The 20,907-nt window shown below is 50.2% G+C and overlaps 2 protein-coding genes across 3 annotated transcripts in view; both read right to left on the reverse strand.

The window, feature by feature from the left end:
* The window catches only part of SPNS1 (spinster homolog 1 (Drosophila)), a 10,640-nt gene extending 5,193 nt beyond the window's left edge, over positions 1-5,447 (reverse strand). The window contains exons 1-8 of the mRNA XM_015425813.1: positions 5,243-5,447; positions 4,777-5,013; positions 4,102-4,167; positions 3,806-3,942; positions 2,808-2,959; positions 2,209-2,275; positions 1,905-2,033; positions 403-572 (exon numbers count right to left, since the gene is read on the reverse strand). Of these exons, the coding sequence (XP_015281299.1) occupies positions 403-572; positions 1,905-2,033; positions 2,209-2,275; positions 2,808-2,959; positions 3,806-3,942; positions 4,102-4,167; positions 4,777-4,993 (938 nt within the window). The 5' untranslated portion in view covers positions 4,994-5,013; positions 5,243-5,447. The remainder of the gene's footprint in view (positions 1-402; positions 573-1,904; positions 2,034-2,208; positions 2,276-2,807; positions 2,960-3,805; positions 3,943-4,101; positions 4,168-4,776; positions 5,014-5,242) is intronic.
* A 4,926-nt stretch (positions 5,448-10,373) lies between these two features.
* On the reverse strand, positions 10,374-19,208 carry NFATC2IP (nuclear factor of activated T-cells, cytoplasmic, calcineurin-dependent 2 interacting protein). Of its 2 annotated transcripts, none has more exons than XM_015425820.1 (8): positions 19,155-19,208; positions 18,941-19,060; positions 17,698-17,849; positions 17,254-17,325; positions 16,281-16,470; positions 12,893-13,037; positions 12,583-12,689; positions 10,374-11,463 (listed from the first exon to the last, which is right to left on the reverse strand). In XM_015425820.1, the coding sequence occupies exons 1-8, from the start codon at positions 19,167-19,169 to the stop codon at positions 11,305-11,307; spliced, it is 960 nt and encodes a 319-aa protein (XP_015281306.1). In that variant the 5' UTR covers positions 19,170-19,208; the 3' UTR covers positions 10,374-11,304. The 2 variants fall into 2 exon arrangements, with proteins under 2 accessions (XP_015281306.1, XP_015281307.1); XM_015425821.1 differs by having other exon boundaries at positions 19,158-19,178.
* Between the last annotated feature and the right edge of the window lie 1,699 nt (positions 19,209-20,907).

Raw genomic sequence — 20,907 nt, forward strand, 5'->3', positions numbered from 1 at the left:
GAGTGTTTGGCCGGGGACTGGAGTCAAAATAGGCGGCCTTGGGATTCAAAGCAAAGCCACCTCTTATGTGCTACACCAACTCAGGAAAGTTGTGGACACTCACCACTGAGTCAGAAGTTCTTCAAGGGGGGCCTGAGCTAGATATCATGATCAGGGGCCTTCTCCCCCCTGCCCACTAACCAATGCTCCCTCTAAGCTGTGGAGGCTTGTGAGCAAAAATTCTACTTTGTGAGCTCCTGGCATTAAAGTTGTGAGCGAGCGAGCAATTGGGCTTTTGCATAAATCAGTTTGCTCTGGAGCCGTCCTTCCTGAGCTAAGACACAAACATGTGAGCCGAAGGCTAAAAAATGGCGAGCTAACTCACATCAACTCAGCTTAGAGGGAACACTGCCACTAACTTACCTGTCCGAGGTGTTGCAAGCCTCCGCTGAAGGGCACGGCTGTAGGCTTCCGCTGGCCAGGCGAGAGCGGTACAGGAATGCAGGGGCCCACAGTGCAAGGGAACCCGTGACGAAGGCCACGGCCGTGAAGCCCAGAGACGACAACACAAAGCTGCGGCTGGCGGACAAGGAGAAAGGGAAGCCAAATGAATGCCCTTTGGCCCTAACAAGATGCCTTGCAGCTAAGCCAACGTTTGGGGGCAGGTTTATTACACTGAGATCTGGGCTCTCTTTCCCATCGTGGAACTCAAGGCGGACCCTACGTGGGGTCTCCGGGAGAGCTCTCATCCAGGCGCTGACCAGATCAGGACCAAGCAGGCAAGCTCCTCCCTTGACAGCAACATCGAGTAATGATGAGCAGGTGAGCCAGTCCGGACTGCTGTCACAGGCAGAACTCATGCATGCACAAAGCTTTTCAGGGGACTCTGCTCGCACATTCACAGTTGCCAGACTTCAAGAGCCGATCAAGCAACCTCAATGCAGGTGCAGACCATTGCTGTGAACTGCACAGCTATCCCAAGACAAGATATCCTAGGCTACAGATGGTTAAGACGCAAGAGAAGTCGACCCTGGGAGCGGGAGGTTTTGGCACCCAGCCTGGATAGAACTCTCAGGCCAGGAGACCCAGCTGTGGCATCCTGGCCTGTCTCTCCACTTGCGGCTTGCAAGCAACCTGTACCAAGGCAGTGGGAGCGACTGATGTGCCACGGCCTACACACTGGCACTCTTTCGTACCATGGACTCGACTTCTAGCACGTTTACAAGGCTGTCTAGCCATCAGTCCTAAAGCAACGGGGTGACATTTTCTGCGTTGGATCAGAACCGTTATTCCACTTGATTGAACCCCACTTCCCTCCTCAAAAAAGCCCCTATCGTGTGTGGGTTTTGTCCACATGGGATCTGTCTTTCCTGGCAGGGAAAAGGAGCCCTTTTCTCTCTATCTCATCAGCAGAAAGGCTGGTAGGAGCCAGCCCGACATCTGCACAGGACGGTTTTGTCACTGACTTGACAGCCAAAGCCACAGTGGCTTGTTGCAGAGGATTCTGGGGCAGAAGCCGTGGCTCATGTTCTCCTCATGGGCCTGACATCAACCAAAAACATGTCTCAGGACACCCCTTCTCTGTCTGCTCCCTCATCTGTGGTGCCTCAGAGGCTCCGGGGGAGCAGATGTGAAAATGGGGGCAGGCAAGGGAGGATGGAGTTTCCAGGACCTGAGCACAAACCAAGGGGTCAGCACAGGGGGTCAGCTGACACCCAGCGCGCCAGTCACGCAAGTGATGATGCTAAAGATGAGGCTGTCCGAAGGTGTTGCAAGCCTCCAATGTAGGGCAAGGCTGAAGGCTTCCGTTGGCCAGGCGAGAGCGGTACAGGAATGCAGGGGCCCACAGTGCAAGGGAACTCAGATGAAGGCCATGGCCGTGAAGCCCAGAGATGATAACACAAAGCTGTGGTTGCTGCTGAGGGCCTGAGGTCAGTTATCCACGAAGTATACTGCAGGGGAACGTCGGAGTGCGTCTCCACGGCGCCCCGAGGCGGCTCACGCACCACAAACACCAGCAGCAGCACAGCCAGGAGCCCTAAGCCAGGTGTCACCTGAAGGGGAGAGCAGAGGAGGCCAGTATTCAGTGCAGGCAAATAAGGCCCTGTTTGTGGGGGAGAAGGTGCGCCAAACGTTTGGTGAAAAGGGGATCCTGAAAATGACATGTAAAAAAATGTATTCAAGGCCATAAATGTTGACAACACAACATCGACAGCCCACTCTACTTACCCGCAGAGCCCAGTGCCAGTCACCAGCCAGTGTTTTCACCTGTGATGCCACAATGTAGCCCAGGCCACTGCAGGGAACATAAGAACATAAGAGACGCCAATGTTGGATCAGGCCAAAGGCCCATCCAGTCCAACACTCTGTGTCACACAGTGGCCAGAAATACTGGTGCGAGGTCCACCAGTGGGGCCAGGACATTAGAAGCCCTCCCACTGTTGACCCCCCCCCAAGCACCAAGAAGACAGAGCATCACTTGCCCCAGAGCCCCTATCTATACCTTGTGGCTAATAGCCACTGATGGACCTCTGCTCCATATGCTTATCTAATTCCCTTTTGAAGCCGTCCATGCTTCCATGGAAGGAAGAGGGAGCAGACAGAACCTCTCCTCCCTAGCAAGCTTGCCAGCCTCCACAAGAGCCAAACACTCATTTGGTTTCTGCCTCTGGTTTAACTTAACCTGTGGATTATCGAAGTGCACCGTGGGCTGTTCTGGTAGAAAAAGCGTCTAACTGGCAGTAAAGCGGTATTCTGATTGATAGTAAGCAAGCACTAAGAGGCAATGTTCAAAAGCTCAGCAGAGACAGACACTTCAGTGTTCCCACCTGCCTACTGGTATGGCAAAATAGAAGATGCTGAGCATGCGGGATCGCCGGTCACCCACGAAGAGGTCAGCGATAATGGTGGGGGCAATGGTGGAGTAGCTGGCCTCCCCAACACCCACCAGGCCTCGTGTCAGCAGCAGCAGCCCGTAGTACTAAAATGGGAAACAGAGAAGAAATATCAGAACACCCCAAAGGCACAGCTGTTCCGCAAACTGAGTATATCCCCTAAAGAACCCTGTGAGCTGTAGTCATAAGTAGGTGCTGAGAATTCTCCCAACAACATTTCCTAGGGCAACTTGGCCAGGGACCGAGAGAACTGAGCAGGTTTAAACTTGTTAAGACACACCCAAAGCAGATTATAAGAATGATTAAAAAAAAACGTTCAGTCAATCAGTAATCTATTGACTCTAACCGTGAAGATCCCTAGTAGGATAAAAAACAGAGAGACTGCAGACTGCAGGGGGGACAGACGGACTCAAACAATGCATGCAAACAGATAAGACAACAGTACAATCAGCATAAGGAAGACTTTATCCCTAATGAAAACCTCCTCCTGAGCTGACCCATTATGCTGCAGCTTTGAGAACGGCAGACTACACACAAGAATAAGGAAATGAATAAACTCAACCCACCACCAGGCTTAAAGACAATCACTGGTTTAGAATACGTTAAAAAAATCCACCCTCCTTCAAGTGATCAGGTAGGAGCCTTGCTCAGCAGGGATCTCAGGGGCTACTGAGAATTTGTACAGCTGGTCGAACAGAGCAAGGGTTATTGCCCTGAAGCACGGATTTCAGGCAAACTGCCACGAGAATGCCCCAAAGGGCACCAGTGCCAGATCCCTCCCCCACCTTGTGAGCCCAGAAGTGTGGGTAGGGAGAGCATAGGAAGGAAAACAAACACATCCAAAATCCAAACCCTGGATAAAAAATCCACAGTCTTCTCAAGTTACACAAAACTGTTCCCACCCCCCTGCTGCACCCACCCCACCCCCATACCTCTTTAGGGATGAAGCTGCTCCCCAGAGTCACACCTGACCAGAAGGTGATCCCGACACACATCAAGTACTTGCGATTATACCGATCCCCCAGGTAACCGAAGATTGGTGCCAGTACCATGTAGCTACAAATAAAAACTGCCAGGAGAGAAAACTGGTTAGGAGAATGCAGAATGCCCATCGGCTCTCCTTCTGCTCCTGCTCCAGGGGAGTGCTGCCCCTACAAAACACATGCAAGGGAGGGAGGAGGGAGGAGGCAGGCAACCCAGAGTTCAGGCCCTTCCCCCTGTTCTTTACCTGTCTGTATAAGTCCTGATTTGCTGTCACCAATTTTAAAAAACTTCTCAATGTCAGGGAGAACACCTGATACAAAGCAGGAAAACGGCACTTAATGTCCAGGAAACAAAGCAAAGTATCTTCATTCTGCAAAACCAATGCTCACCCCCCACAAGTATCATTTTAAAAATAAAAGCTAGGGAAGAATCTAAGGGGCCAGTCCCTCAGTGTTCCACAAACTACATCCCCCACACACCCTCTCCACATCATATAAAAAGGTAAAGGTTCCCTTGCTCGAAAGCCAGTCGAATCCGACTCTAGGGTTGCGGTGCTCATCTCCGTTTCCAAGCCGAAGAGCCAGCGCTGTCCGCAGACGTTTCCGTGGTCATGTGGCCGGCATGACTAAACACCGAGGCGCACGGAACACTGTTACCTTCCCACCGAAGCGGTACCTATTTATCTCCTTGCAATTTCTTGCTTTCGAACTGCTAGGTTGGCAGGAGCTGGAACTAGAGACGGGCGCTCACTCCGTCATGCGGCACACTCGGGTCCCGAACTGCTGAACTACCGACCTTCCACAGCCTACAGTTCAGCGTTTTAACCACTTGATCCACCGCAGCTCCACATCATTATACGTGGGGACTAAAATCCCAGCTCCCACCCCACTTTCCAAGCTCACCCCTCAAACATCCTCACCAGCCACGGTGAAGCGGTCCATGTAGTTCAGGAGGTTGATAAAGCAGAGCACCCCCACGATTCGGACAGCGTGCGAAGTGGAGATCCCCGTGATGGTCTGCACATCGGCCTCCTCTTCCCTCTCAGGCTTGGCCTGAAGGCCCTCCTCGTCCTCCGTGTCATCGGGCTGGCTGAGGACGGGGGCCGTATCGGCATAGGGGAGCCACGGGGATGCCATGGCGGGGGACAGGGAGGGCCCTGCGGGGAGGGACGCAAGCAAGAGAGATCAGCGCCCCCCCCCCGACCCTTGAAGAGCAGACGGAGGGGAAGGGGCGGCAGGGGTGGGAACAGCCCCACCATTCACCAAGAATTAACGGCCTTCCTCATCCCCCCCAAGGGCCAGAACAGCCCCAAAGGTTCTCAGGTCCCAAATTCTTATCTTAACATGAGAATCGCCCAGGAAGGGACACCCCCGACGCTCACTTACCCTAGTCCTCCCCTCCTCAATGAGGGAAGCGGCCGGGTGACACCACGTGATATTTTCCCCTGCCTGCTCTCGCGTCACATGACCTCTTCTGTTTCCGTCGCCGCCACGGCTCGGCGACCCGGGTTGCCGTGGCGACGACGGGCCACCCTCTCCCTGCCTCCCGTCAACGTCTCGGAGCGAGCGACCGACAGGCGCTTCCCTTTCATCAGGGGGACTGCGGTGAGGTGACTTCGGCTGCTGGAGCCAATCTCCTCCCACGTTTGTTTTTCCCCGCCCTCGCCTTTGCGCAACCGCAACAACAAGCTCTTCCTCCGCGTGGGGCTCGTTGTCATGGTTACAAAGCAAAAGAATTCAGGTGGGTAGCCAGGCTGGTCTGGAGGCAGCGGAACAACGCTTGAGTCCAGCGGCACCTTTAACACCAACCAGTGTTCCCTCTAAGCTGAGTTAGTGTGAGATAGCTCACAGTTTTTCAGCCTCCAGCTCACAGATTTTTGTCTTCGCTCAGGAAGGACGACTCCAGAGCCAACTAATTTATGCAGTAGCCAAATTGCTCACTCACAAATTTCATGCCAGTAGCTCACAGAGTAGAATTTTTGCTCACAAGATTCCACAGCTTAGAGGGAACATTGACACCAACCAAGTTTTATTCTGGGTATAAGGCTTTTCTGTGCAAGCACACTGCTTCAGATACAGTGGTTCTCACATCTGTAGGACGAGGGAAAAAGAATGTGATTTCTGACACTCTCTCCTTGAGATAAATAGACAGCTATCACTGTGCCTTCGAAAGTTTAATCATAATAGATCCAGACCCTGGTATGTAACTTAGAAGCTTCTGATTAGAGAAACTTGTAGTAGAACATATATATTTTATAATTGCATTTCTGTAGGAGAAGCCATATTAAGCAAAAGCATTATTAAAAGCCTTTATAGATGGAATGCTATTAAGAAATTGCAAGGACGCCGAGAGCAAAGTTTAATGTGAATCAGAGTCCTTATCGGCTAGCTCTCCAGAAGTGAGGCCAGAAAGGGTCCCGGTGTTCTCTAATGCTCCCAGTGTTCTGAAGACCAGATAAACAAGTGTAATTACTGACACCAATGAGAGATGCACTGGGTCAAATGATGCTTCTATGATGTTAACTGCTTGATACCAATTAGAGATATTTTAATGTGTAAATTATATGTGATGTCATTTGGGGTATAAGACCTTTTGCCCTTCCTGGTTATGGTAGAATACGGCTTGGAATTGCTGAAGTGCTAAGGTACTCAGCCCCTGTATTCCCTGTTTCCATTGCAATAAACAGATTCATCTAACTTGTTGGACTCCGGCTGTGTGTTTCCAGTTCAGCCTCGGGAGCACACGGGCACAGATTTGTGCGTCACATCTGTTAGCTCTTGCATCTGTGTGCTAGTTTGCTGCCATTCATTGAACTTACTGGCCGCCTTGATACAATCTCAGCTTTACTTATGCATCTTGGCTCTGACTGGTCCTTTCTGACGGCTGCCGCCCCATCTTCCCATATGTAGGGCTCAAGGAAATTTTGTTTCACTGTATCTGAAGACTTATACCTTGAATAAAACATTTTGGTCTTGAAAGCTGCCACTGGTCTCAAAGTAAAAGAATGGCGATGAGCTTCATTCCATTCTGTTGCTCGCAACGTTAAAGACACACACGTTCAGAGGTCATTTCAGGGGGGATCGCAGTTCCCCCGGGGGAGGTACGGGGGGGGGGACATGACGAAGCCTCGCCCCCTGCTTTCGGCCACCCCGCTTCCAGCCCTCATTCAGCCAGGAGGAGGCAGGAGAAGAGGGAGGGTAAGTTGCTTCCTCCCTGCCTCTCCCCACCCCTGCCTGCCTGGGGCCAGGGAGGGCCTTCGCGGGGCTTCCTTGCACTCCCACCGGCCTTGCAGGTCCACCGTCGGGCCCCTCATGGGGCTCGGCAGTGGAGCTGCAAGGCCGGTGGCGGCGGCCGGGACCGTTGGGGGCGGGGTGTGTGGCCTTATGACAGAATGCCTGGCATGGTTTATTGTTTCTAACTCATCTGACTCCAGGTTGGAAAACTCTTGGGAGATTTGGGGTGGGGCCTGGGAAGGGACTTCAGCAGACACGCACACACAGTCCACCCTCCAAAGCAGCCATTTTCTCCAGGAGAACTGATCTCTGTAGGTTGCCAGCCTCCAGGTGGGTAAACAACAAAATACAACTGTGAGATCACGGTTCTGTGTTGTCGTTTACCATTCCAACCCGTGCTCTCTCTCTTCCTTTTAGCCTCCAGGTGCAGCCTGGGGATCTCCCAGGATTTCAGCTGATCTCCAGACCACAGAGATCAGTTCCACTGGAGAAAGTGTACTCTATACATTATACTTCCGCTGAAGGCCCTCCTCCACCCCCACCTTTTCCACTACAGTGAAGTCTGGAAATCAGTTGTAATGCTGGGTGTCACCAGGCCCCACCTGCATGCTGGCAATCCTAGCGCCCCATTTACACTTTTTCTCTTGGTATCTTAAGTAGTTACCAGTAACTTAAGTGAGAGCTAGCTTGGTATAAGGGTTAAAAGCAGCTGACTCTGATCTGGAGAACCGGGTTTGATTCCCCAGTCTGCCACATGAAGCCAGCTGGGTGACCTTGGGTCAGTCGCAGCTCTCTCAGAGCTCTCTCAGCCCCACCTACCTGACAGTCCGTCTGTTGCGAGGAGAGGAGGGGAAGGAGCTTTGAAGCTGCTCTGAAATTCCTTCGGGTACTGAAGGGCGGGGTATAAAACCAACTTTTCTTCATAAGTAAAAAATCTATTTGTTATGGATACTCCCTGCATCTGAGGGAGCGAGTGTACTGCTGACTCACAAAAGCTTCTGCAGATGTGTCGTCCTACCAGGCTCCTGCCCTTCTGTTGGATTTTGCTGCTGCATGGTTTTCTTGGCACTCCGGCAACATTCAAGTAGAACTCCAATTATTTGGCAGAGGTTGTCCCATTACGGTGTTGCAGAATTCTCTCATCTGCGCACCTACTGATGGCAGAAGAAGCCCCTGCTGCATATGAACTCGCATCCCAAGTACAAGGAAGATTTTTCTTTCTGGCACTTTGGAAACTGCCCCTTTCTTACGCATGATGACAGAAACCTTCGTAGGCCCCGGTCACACGGGCCGGAAATCGCGCTGGGGAGGCGTGGCTGTTTGCCCCGGAGTGAACTACCACGCGGCAGCGGGATCAAACGTCCCGACGTCCCGTGGTTGGGGGGGAGGTGCCGATCATACGTCACTCCGGCGCAGCAAAGAAGTGGATTGGCGGGTTTGTTTTTTTTTTTACCCAAGTGTTCGCATGCTCCGTTGGGTGCTTGTGCGCATCCCATGGAGACTTGGGGGGGGGAACCTTTTCGCGACGGGACATGGGCAGGCGCCGGATGCCACTGGAAACGTGATCAGACGCCCGCTCTTGCCCCGCGGTTTCCGGAAACTGGTACCTCGGAGGTACTAGTTTTTTACCCCGCATCTTCGGCAGGAAGCCTCAGGTGAGCCACGGCAGCTCTACGCTTCCCAGATGTGGCGCTGTGATAGGCGGATTTTCCGGGTGCTATCTTCCGTCTCTGTAGCATGGCTAATGCTCTGTGTGACCGGGGCCATGGACTATCAAGAGGACATTCTGTTCCCCTGATGAAAGAGGGAGGTGGGATGCCCCTTTGACCATCTAAAAGGCTATGGTGGGGATCATGGAATCTGGACAAAAGACACTTGGAACAGAAGGGGATTATGCAGGATGGAGTGAAAAAGCTGGCTGGATCCAACTCCCATTGCTGCAAAGAGTAGACACGCAAGAGAAGCCAGAAAACGTTTTCAGGAAAGCTTGAACGCTTTTGGCTTTTAGTCAAAGGCTTGCTGTTGCTTGGAGTGCAAAGTTCTCCGAAGAACAGGGCTGTTGGAGATGGCATCTTCTGCGCTCAGAGCTGCCATCACACCCTGTGCTGCATGGCTGGGATCCCACAGTAAGCCTTTACTACTAGGAAACGCTACTGTCAGCAGCACTTTTCCACCCTACACATCCCTCTGCAACCCAAAAAAACTGTTCTTAGAGAACAGGGGGGACACTTGGAAACGCTGCCTTTTCCATTAATGGAAACTTACCACAAGATCCAAGCCGTGGTTCACAACTTGGCGTACTCACCTGAGCCAACTACTTTAAGGAGGGGAAATCCTTGCATGCAGGCATTTGAGACCCCCCTTCAGAGGCAGACAGCCCAGTCCAATACATATTCATACACCAAAGTAAATCCAACTGAATTCAGTGGGACTTCTACCTAGGTAAATATATGTAACACTGTCAGCTAATGTACAAAGAAACTGGCTCTGGGCAGAGACTGAAACTGCGGATTGAATCATACCTGCTTTTCTGGTGGTGGGGGGAAAAAAGGAGGCTGCCCTCTCATCTACAAAAGGCCTATGCTGGGGGAAATGGGACCTGCATAGAAAAAAGCCATGTGGGAAAAGGGCTGCAATAAGGAGCGGAATTGGGTGAAGTTTAGAGAAAAAGCTGGCTGGAATCAACCCTATGATTTCATGACTGAGGGTGTGATTTCTATACTAGCCGTTTCCTCAAGGTGGTGGTAATAAACCCCCCACCTAAAGGAGATAATAAAGACAGAAGAAAGGGGCAGCCTATGCTGGGGAAAATGGGACCTGCATAGAAAAAAAGCCATGTGGGAAAAGGGCTGTAATAGGGAGCGGAATTGGGTGAAATTTAGAGGAAAAGCTGGCTGGAATCAACCCTATGATTTCATGACTGAGGGTGTGATTTCTATACTAGCCGTTTCCTCAAGGTGGTGGTAATAAACCCCCCACCTAAAGGAGATAATAAAGACAGAAGAAAGGGGCTTACAAGATGACTTATGGTGGATAGGGCCATCAAGTCACACCCGACTTCTGGTGACCCTGTACAGATTTCAAAGCTAAAGACAAACAGAGGTCGTTTGCCATTGCCTGCCACTGCATAGCAACCTTCTACTTCCTTGTTGGTCTCCCATCCAAGAAATTACCACGGCCCACCCTGCTTAGCTTCCAAGATCTGACAAGATCAGGATAGCCCGGACTAGCAGCAATAAATAGCAAGCGTAAGTACTTTTTTTTTCCTTTTTATTTTCCCCTTCTTTGACCAACAATGGCACTCATTATGACATTCTCTAATTTGTTTAAAGAAATGTGGATTTTCCCCTCTTCCTTTTCTAGTTTTATTTATATATTACAAAAGTATGTATATATATTTTTTTTAAAAGACATGTTTAAAATATCAACTGAGACCACACAGACTACAGTAAAAATCAACTCCCAACTCCTATAGGGCACGACAACCGTATTTAGGTGTCCTGACAAAATGTAGTTTGCACAACAAACCCCAGTTATGTCCCCACACATAAACAGTAACCACCCTCAGTTTATGCATAAAGCCTAGCTTGTCTGTTTCCTGCCAGTAGGGAGGATAACCTCGCCAGAACCGGACAGCCACAAGGAACAACTTTATTCTAACTATGTTGTGTGAATTCCGGAGTCACTCTCTGTGAATCACAGTTTGCACACCCTGGCTGCAAACCCTGCTTTGAAAGCCCAATCACCAAATTTTTGCTGGACTGTGTACGGTCCAGATGACATAAACAATTGGGTGCGTGATCAATCGACAGTTGACTGAACCAGGATTTATCAGGACCTCAGAATGCGGATTTGTCCAGTGCCAGACACCCGTTTCTCACCACTCCCATCCAAGCTGTGATATTAGGTCAATTTAAACAAATCGATTTCATTTGCAGCTTCCAAACATTCGGGATATGGAAAGGAAGTGAGAGGAGATGCCAGTCTTTTGCCTCTTGTGGCCCAGACAGGATAAAAAATGTAGGCAATTCCCCCACACCTGGGGTAGCTAAGTGACGTTCCTGTTCTTTGTTCCTCCACCCCACCCCCCCATAACAAAAGTTAAAATGAGGGTAGGTAAGAGGTAGCACGGATTGAAGTCTGACAGAGCTGGGATCCGGGTGGAGACCCCAAAGATGAGAGACATGGCCTCTCTGCCCAAGAGAGAAGGCTCTCTAGCTCCATACTTCAATGACGTCGCCACGCTCCATCCCCACGTCATCCGGGGTCCAGCTTTCTGCCAAACGCTGCCCGTCAAAGTAGAAGGTCAGTTTGCGCCTCCCAAGTCCTTGGGCCTGACGGTAGCGATTCATCAGTGTTCGCAAGGGCTCACTCTGCCAGGAGACAAGACACACACAGAGAGAAAGTGTAATGTATCCATCTCCGACCGCGTGCGCGGCTACGTCGCCACGTGGTCATGCGAAGCGGCTGAGCTTCGCTCTCAGTAACAATGGGGCAAGCAGATCCTAGCCCGCACCTATCGGAGGGCTAGGCTCCCGGCCGAGAGCCTATGGAACTCTCGGCCACTGTAAACAGCCAATCACGTGGGTGTGGGATTGTTGCACATATAAATCTGCCTGCAAGCCGATTAGAGTTGTCTTGTTCTGAGCTGAAATAAAGTATGAGAGCTGAACTCGCTAGTAAGTCTCAGTACTTTTCAGAAAGCGCTACAACATTTCTCTAACCCACCACAAGGGGAATGAATACCCTCAGTTGGAAGGCCCACCTTCTTCTGCAGGAACCTGCCCATTTCATGGAAGTCTGCACCAGAGGCCTTTCCCCTGGTCCTATCACCAGTAGTGGGGGAACCTAGAAAAAGTCCCTTCTCAGGTCCACCGCTGCATCTCCAGAAGTGTTTAGGTGCCAGGCAAAAGAATTTCCGCCCCCTCTGCTTTCAGAAAAGTATTGTTATAAGCTGGGGGCCCATGAGAAGTCACAGGATGGGGGAAATCATTTGGGAATTCCTCCTCCCCCGACCCCAAGACCTCCCCTTCCGGGATTCTACAGATTCCCTGGCCTGCTGAAGCCCCTTCCTGCCCTTTTCTCCTTTAACTGACTCTCTGCTGCTGTCAACACCTGGATGCTTCCTGGAACACATTCAAGTCCTCATCAGGATGCTTTTGGGGAGGAAAGGGGGGGTCCCCTTTAGGTTAATTTATGAAGTGACATTTTCCTGTATACTGGGGGACACTCCCAAACATGCAGACACCCCTGGTCTTGTCTGTGGGTGGCCTGGTTTGGTACAGGTGGGAGGAGAGCCACTTTACCATGAACAATTCTGCTCTAGTGCTTGGTTGCTCTACCGACTTGGCTGAGATTACTGACAATTATACTTTCTGGATAAAAAAAAAAAGTTAACCATGCCTTTGTATCCTTCCCCCCACCCAAGCGGGTTTAACTTTATTGTGAGTGTGACCAATAATCATCCCCCCCCCTCCTAGTAACACTCTTACCCTGTGGACCGTGATGTCCATGTGGGAGCTCTTGTCCTTCCCTTGCACGTGGAGCTGCAAGCTTCCCACCTCATCACCCTCCTTGCTGGTCGTCTCCACTACACAATCTAGAGGGGGAAATACGTCCATAAAGAAACGTTAGACGTTTAGGAGGAAGGATGATGGTTGGGCGGAGGAAATCAAAGCAGAGGAGCAAGAAGGCCGGGGACGGGACAGAACATCTGGAACACCAGCAGCAAAGATCAGAAAGCGAGACAGACTCGAGGGGCTACAGGGTGGAAACAGCACGATTCCCTGCCTGCCAGCTTACCAATGATATCGGCCACCCCCAGGCCCAGCCTGCGGGGAGTGGCATCAGGTGCAAGTTCGCGGTCCTGGAGCAGGAGTAGTATTCTGCTTGGATGAACCTTCAGCGTCTGTCCCATATGTTCAACCACCCGCTGAAGGCGGTCTGTCTAGGAAAGTAAGAACACTGGTTTTTTAGCATGCAGAGCACCAAGGAACAACCATGGCAAACCAGGAAGATCCAGATCAGTATGTATCTCAGATCCCCAATTTTCCTACAGGTTTGCGCAAACATTCACAATTTTGCAGCAGCTGTAGAGCAATGTGCCAGCAGTTTCACTGATGTTGGGGGGCGGTGGTCCTTCTAACCCTCCCCCCCCCCCCTGAGCAGAGCAGTTCACATCCTGAGCAGAACAGAACTGCTGTAATCTTAAAATGGGCCTGTATAGGTCTTTGCCCCTCAAGCCAGTCCAGGGATGAGGGGAAGCCTGTACTTTTACAGTACATTAAACAACCCACAGAGGTAGGCTACCCTCTCTGGATTCAGAACAATATGCCACCAGAACCTCTACAATAATCCCCCTCCCAACCTGAGATTAGAGGTTCAAAATCTCAGTTGGCATCTAGGGCTTAACGCATTAGCACCTCATTCCCAGAGAGGCACACTGAATGCTCTATGGTAGCTTGTGGTCACTTAGGCACAGGAAACAGACTTGGAATCCCAGTTACAATATCAAAGACAGGTTAGAAATAAGAATAATTTTGTATTCAGTCCAGAGCACTGCAAGTAAACTATGAAAGATTTCAAAACAAGAAAGGCTAGGGCTGTTTGCCATAACTACACAGTAAAAGATACATATTTACCAAGTTGAGGAATATCTAAACATCCAAGGGATTTTGAAGGCAAAATCCATCTTTGCTCAACCATGTGGTCCAATTCACAAAGCCAGTCCTTTGTCTCTTCAAAGGACAGCATTTCCAGGTGCAATAAACAAGCACAGAGCAGGAACAGAACAGAGAGTCTCTCCCATAGGGAATGACCAGTTATAGGCCAATTCCAGTCACAAATTAGCCCTGGCCAGGAGCCAATTGCGAGTGGGAATGGGAGTACCCAAGATTTGGTTGTTATGGCTATATGTGGGGATAGGCTAGAGGTTTGGAGACCACGCCTGCAGTCACATGGCCCCAAACTCCAGCTTCTCCATCGGCTATGTGACTTCTTGCATGTGGGCCTAGTGGGGTGCCTCACAGTCTAGCTTCTAGCATGGAAGTGTGAAGAATGTGGGTTTATGGCATGGCTATGGAGGCCATGTGGCCCACCATTTGGCGGGTAACAGGAAATAAGGCACAGCCTGTTATCAAAAGACAGAACAGGAGAAGGCATGAGGCTTTTAGAAATCAATATTTCTATACAGGGCCATGGGCAGATTGCTGCTGAGTGGGGCTTTCTGGTTAGTGAGCTTCCCGTGCTCACATGCACAGCTTAGAGGGAACAGTGGCTGTAGCTCTGCCTGTTCAGGTGGATGCCAGTTGCAGAAAACTGACAGTTAGGAGAGGCACCTGAGGAAAAGGGGAGAAGGCAGGTAACTGAACAGAGAAAAGAAAACGAAAGAAGTGCCTTTCATTCAAGAATCTCATAGGGGATTACAATAACCTCATATTTTCTTTTTGCCGTCAAGTCGCAGAAAACGTATGGCGACCCCATAAGGCAAGAGATGTTCAGAGAGGTGGTATGCCACTGCCTGCCTTTGTGTAGTGAGCAACCTCGGTATTCTCTGGTGTTCTCCTATTTAAATACTGACCAGGGCCAACCCGGCTTAGCTTCCAAGTTCTGATGAGATCGAGGAACCTGGACTATCCAGGTCAGGGCAACTGCATCCTACTGTTACCTAATCAGCTCAATATTTGTTACTGGGGTTCGTTAGCTATATTTACTGTTACTAATCATTTATTCAAAAACGTGAAGTTTTTTTAGTATATTAATGTGATTAATATAGTTACTGTATATATTAGCATATTATACTGTAATGATTTCATGTTTAACTGTGTGTATGTGTCTTTAAAAGTTTGGTTGCATGCCTGTGTGATAGTCTAGTGTGATTGAAACAGGCAAGTGGTGTGAGTGGTGAGTGACAGAGATTCTGGAAATGGTTTTGGAAATGATTCTGTGTGGATGAGCAGATATGTCAGTCAAGAGTGTTAGTTAGTGAGATGACAGTTGAAAGTCAGTTAAGTTCTGTGACAGGGAGAAGAGTGAAGCATCCCTGTGTGGGATGAGTTTAGTTCTGGGGTCTGAAGGAGAGACCTTCTTGTGTGTGATATGAGAGTTAAGTGCTGTGTCTGAAAGAAAGTGACAAGCAGTTCTGTGTTGAAACAGTTATAAGCTGAAGCTGAGTGTCTAGGAAAAAGTAAAGATTATATGGACATGAAGGAAAAAGTGTTACAAAGTTACCTAAGGAAAAATCCCTGTCAGTAGGGAGCAGACTGTGTGTTATACCTACTTTACTAGTTACATGGATCTACCCTCGTATTTATGCTTTCTTTAAATAGATCCTATTTCATTCAAGTATACCAGCTCTAGAAAGAATCCTTCCTCAAACCACATGGTTCCTCAAAAGCTCTCGATCCACCTACCCTGTTATAGAAATAGTAAAGCATAAAGGTTTGGAAAGCCTTATAAATTTCCTGGTGGCAGCCGGATATACAGAGTAAAACAAAACAGAAAGAACATTTTAAAATAAAACCAGACCTCCCCAGTTAAGGGGACGTCACATATACGTTACATCATAAATATGATATTTCCGGCATGCTGCCAGACTGACTCGAAAGCCAGTGTGTGCCAAAGCAGCAAGAATGGCCGATGAGGAGCTGAGAAACCTGCTTCAGCTCCCCACCCACCCACGAAGCTCACCATGCAGGGTTGCCGCGATAATGAAATGAAGGAAAAGAGGTGGATGCTTCTCTCAGCTTCCTTGGAGGCAGGAGAGGATTTAAAATGTTCTAGACAGATAGAACCATGATTTCCTGGAGGCCTAGAGTGGCTGTGGGCAGAAGGAAGAAGCCATGGGGGAGAGAGGCCCGGGAGCAGTGTTCCCTCTAAGCTGAGTTAGTGTGAGCTAGCGCACCGTTTTTTAGCCTCCAGCTCACACATTTCTGTCTTAGCTCAGGAAGGATGGCTCCAGAGCAGACTAACTTATGCAGCAGCCAAATCGCTCGCTCAGAACTTTAATGCCAGGAGCTCACAAAGCAGAGTTTTTGCTCACAAGACTCCACAGTTTAGAGGCAGCATTGCCCAGGGGGTGAGTATGTGGCAGAGGAAAGGAAGGACAGAGGAATAGATATGCCAGAATGGCGACAGCAAAGCTGAGATAAATGATGGCAAAGGGAAAGACTGGATACCAAGGAGGTCTCACCATCCGAACGGAAACTCTGTAGAGATCGGCCCGGCACCGGATCTTCAGGACCAGCTCCTGGGCTTCTGAAGGCTCAGGTGAGTCAATCAGGATGACATCATCCCCATCAGAACCTGAACCTCCATCCTGTAGGCTCTTCTTGGCAGCTGAGAGGGTGGATTTCAGATTTCTGAGCCTTTGGTCAAGACTTCTGCCCGGGGGAGGGGGAGGAAACCAGAGTGAGAAACCCTTCATCTGAACACTGAGATAATCAGTCCCTCTTAGGGTGAAAATAGCTCTGAATTGCACGGGTCAGTGGTCAGAGGACAGGAAAACCAGAACTCAAGCTAGATCTCTTGTTCACAGACTCCCTAGAGGGGGCGGAATACATCACTCTTTGCCCAAGCTCCCCCATCTTTGAAATTCAATCTGTGGTGACCTACCTCACAGGGCCATTGTGAGGACACAGACTGTATGCAATTCAAATGGTATAGAGCTACACAATGATAAGAGAATACACGTCCCTCTCACCCAGTGTTCAAATCACAGGAGTCTACAAGAGATCCTGGATCTACCTTTTGTAATGTCCCTCACAATTTTTGCTCTTGGGAAGCTACTGGAGGCGAGGCAAAATGGTGTGCAGGCAGGGAAGACGGCAGACTTCGTTAACAGCCCACCTGCTTACCCCCAACGAGGTCCAAATCCCACAATGAACTTCAGGAGAGGACCCAGATGCCTCTGGCTCTCTTTTCAAACCAACGCAACATGAAACCTCTGAACCTGTACAAGCCGCAGCAGGTACTTTCAAGTCAGACCACACAAGCAAAAGGTGCCTCACATCATCCAAAATAGGGTTAGGGCTTCACAGAAATCACGAGCCTACAGCAGACCCCCCCCCCTGGCTTTTCCAACAATCTTGGAGTTCCCCTCTTTCCTCTCCTTTCCCAACATTCCATATACCCCCCTCCCCTTCCAAAGGACCCCAACCGCTTACTGGGCTCCGTGGCACTGTCTCCGTGTCCGTGGTGGAGGCGGAGGGGATGGTGACGGTGGCGAAAGTTGACATCTGTTGATGGGAATACACAGGGGTCGTTTCGTAGAAAAAGAGCTAGGGGAACTCATTAGCATTACTCATTAGCATATGCCACACCCCCTGACATCACCGGAAGTGTGTCATAAGGCCACACCCCCTGACATCACCGGAGGTGTGTCATAAGGCCACACCCCCTGACATCACCGGAGGTGTGTCATAAGGCCACACCCCCTGACATCACCGGAGGTGTGTCATAAGGCCACACCGCCCCCCGTACCTCACCTGGGGGAACTGCGATCCCCCGCGATCCCCCCCCCAAAATGACCTCTGGGAATACACAGATGGGTGTTCATTGGGGGTTGCAGGTAAGTGGGCCAGAGGAGTGGGGAAGAGAAGGAACCCAACCTTTTTTCTTCCTCTGTGGGAGATACTGTCACCGCTTCCGCTTCCTCCTCCTCCTCCTCTTCATCTGATGCACCCTGGGGCATGGAAGACACTAGCGGGGCTTGAACCGGCAGCTTCAGAGATTCAGGGAACAGCTGGAGGCTGTTCTGAACCTGTGTGATGTAGTGGCAGAGGAAAAGACTCAGGGTACTGAGATTCTGGCAAGAAAGCTAGCAAGAAGACAGAGCTGGCCACCAGTGTTCCCTCTAAGCTGAGTCAGTGTGAGCTAGCTCACCGTTTTTTCGCCTCCGGCTCACACATTTTTCTCTTAGCTCAGGAAGGATGGCTCCAGAGCAAACTAATTTATGCAGTGGCCAAATCGCTCACTCACAAATTTCATGCCAGTAGCTCACAGAGTAGAATGTTTGCTCACAAGGCTCCACAGCTTAGAGGGAGCATTGCTAGCCCCTAGAATAGACAGGAAGCAGCTTTGTAAGAGGAGGTGATTCGTTCACTGTGGGGCTGGAGGGCTACTGGGGTTCTCTCTTCCCCTCAGCAGAGACCATAGTGCTCAGGCAGTGTTCCTGGGTCAAAATGGCAAAAAGCAGCACGGTGAAAGGAAGGGCGCCCTGTTTTTCTGTACAACAACAAGAGACGGGAGAAGTAGGGGAAACCTCTATGGCACTCTATGAGACAAAATTCCAAATTACATGCATTCAGGTATTTGTAGACCAGCTCCTTTCATTATAGCGTAAACCCTTTATCTGACAAAGCAGGCTCTGCTGCACGAAAGTTTACATCCTAGGAAAGTTGCAATCTTATGTACTTGGGTTGCCAAGCCTCCAGGTGGGGCCTGGAAAGGAAACCTCCCGGAATCACAACGCCTCTCCAGATCAAAGAGGTTAGTTTCCCTTCAGAAAAGGGCAGCTTAGGAGAGGGGGGTGTCTCTATGGCATCACACGCATCTCTGCTGAGGGGAAATCTCCCGGAATCACAACGCCTCTCCAGATCGAAGAGATTAGTTTCCCTTCAGAAAAGGGCAGCTTAGGAGAGGGGGGTGTCTCTATGGCATCACACGCATCTCTGCTGAGCTTCCCCCTCCCGGTCCCTAAACTACGCCCTGTCCGGGCCCCACCCCCAGATCTCCAGGAATTTCGCTATCTAGAACTGGAAACCATATACAACTCGACCGAATACAACGGAACTTTCTTCTGCTCAAACACGCATGGGCTTAGTGTTGTAAAAAATGTCACGTTCCACGCACCTTATTGGAGTAGACCGGGACGGCTAGGACTGCTGCGTCCGGGAAGAGGCGGCGGCGCTTGGGGAGCGGCTTCTTGGGGGGTCCCTCCGGCTCTGAGTCGCTGCTGGGGCAAGAATCCAGCTAGGGAGCAAAGAGGAGAGGGGATTAACGAAGGGGTCGCCTAAGGATGCTTCCCGGGTCCTTCCTCCACCCCCTCCGTCCCTTGCCTATTTACCACCACCTCCGCCATGGCAGGACGCGCTTCTCCTAATTGGTTTCACTAAATCCGCCCACCCGCCTTCTGATTGGGCTCCACCCTGCCCTGCTTCTGCGCCCCACCCCGTGCCCCAGTACAAAGGAAAAGTTCACCCGTAGGGAGCTTGAGGAAGGTATTTGGCCGGGGCGCGCAAAGGATCCCGGGGAGTGTAGTTTTTCTTTTCTCCAAGTCCGCTGCCTGCCCGCTTGAAGCGTTTTGGAGAGCTGGTCGGGGAAACTGATGCGGAGTCCGTCCGAAGACTAACAAAACGTATTGCAGCAGCATAAGCTTTCGTGAGTTCCGGGCATCTGAGGAAGCGAGTTAAGACGACTCGGGAAAGCTCATGCTGGAAAACAAAATTGTTAGTCTCTATAGTACTTCCCAGGTTCTGCGGTGGCTGAAGTGGTTAAGACGCTGAACTGCAGGCTGTGGAAGGTCAGTAGTTCAGCAGTTCGAGACCCGGGTGCCGCATGATGGAGTGAGCTCCCATCTCTAGTTCCAGCTCCTGCCAACCTAGCAGTTCCAAAGCAAGAAATTGCAAGTAGATAAATAGGTACCACTTCGGTGGGAAGGGAACAGCGTTCCGTGCGCCTTGGTGTTTAGTCATGCCGGCCACATGACCACGGAAACGTCTTCGGACAGCGCTGGCTCTTCGGCTTTGAAACGGAGATGAGCACCGCAACCCTAGAGTCGGATTCGACTGGCTTTCCAGCAAGGGAACCTTTACCTTTATAGTACTTCCCTACTCCAATTTAATTTTGCTGTAACTGGTTAATATGGCTGTCTTAGAAACAGAGAGGGGTTATGTGTGAGTAAAGGCGGGCGATTCTGTCTTCATTTCAGCCTTGCATAAAAAGGAGAGAAAGAGAGCGAGCGACGTCTTTTTAGGTTTGAAAAAGGATATAGTCGAGGTTAATATGGCTGTCAGAAACAGAGGGGTTATGTGTGAGTAAAGGTGGGCGATTCTGTCTTCATTTCAGCCTTGCGTAAAAAGGAAAGAGAGCGAGCGACCTCTTTTTAGGTTTGAAAAAGGATATAGTCGTCTCTGTATTTATTAGATTTTTAAATTCGATTTCTGTACCACACCAATAACTTTCAAATATTCCCGTGACATAATTGTGGTAATCGGGTGCAGCAAAACCAAAATGCAGTGTCGTGGTATTTTGTAAAAGAACGGATTTATTGAAGCATCAGATGCACGGAATGAATTTTCAGTTGGCAGGTTAAGTATTGGGGGGGAGCTGAAGTTTTTCATGACATGAAGAGTAAGTTTTTTATACCCTGCTTTTCTCTATCCTAAGGGAAGGTAACAGCGTTCCGTGCACCTTGGTGTTTAGTCATGCCGGCCACATGACCACGGAAACGTCTTCGGACAGTGCTGGCTCTTCGGCTTTGAAACGGAGATGAGCACCGCAACCCTAGAGTCGGATTCGACAGTCTTTCGAGCAAGGGAACCTTTACCTTTACCTTTTAAGCAGTCTCAAAGCCGCTTACAATCACCTTCTCCTCCCCACTACAGGCACCTTGTGAGGTAGGTGGGGCTGAAAGAGTTCTGAGAGAACTGGGAATGGCCCAAGAGGTCACCAACTACACTATACTGACCAATGCTCCCTCTAAGGTGTGGATTCTTGTGAGCAAAAATTCTTCTTTGTGAGCTCCTGCCATTAAAGTTGTGAGCGAGCCATTTGTCTACAGCAGAAATGAGTCTGCTGTGGAGCCCCATCCTTCCCGA

This window comes from Gekko japonicus, unplaced genomic scaffold (genome assembly GCF_001447785.1).
Source record: "Gekko japonicus isolate JY-2015 unplaced genomic scaffold, Gekko_japonicus_V1.1 scaffold2079, whole genome shotgun sequence".
Lineage (NCBI taxonomy): Eukaryota > Metazoa > Chordata > Lepidosauria > Squamata > Gekkonidae > Gekko > Gekko japonicus.

What these genes read in the sequence shown, in the direction of transcription:
- NFATC2IP (XM_015425820.1), bottom strand. An exon ending in CCCACAGAGGAAGAAAAAAG is followed by an intron (nt 17,326 to 17,697) that starts GTTGGGTTCCTT and finishes TCCCATCAACAG; the next exon opens with ATGTCAACTTTCGCCACCGT. An exon ending in AGACAGTGCCACGGAGCCCA is followed by an intron (nt 16,471 to 17,253) that starts GTAAGCGGTTGG and finishes TCCCCCGGGCAG; the next exon opens with AAGTCTTGACCAAAGGCTCA.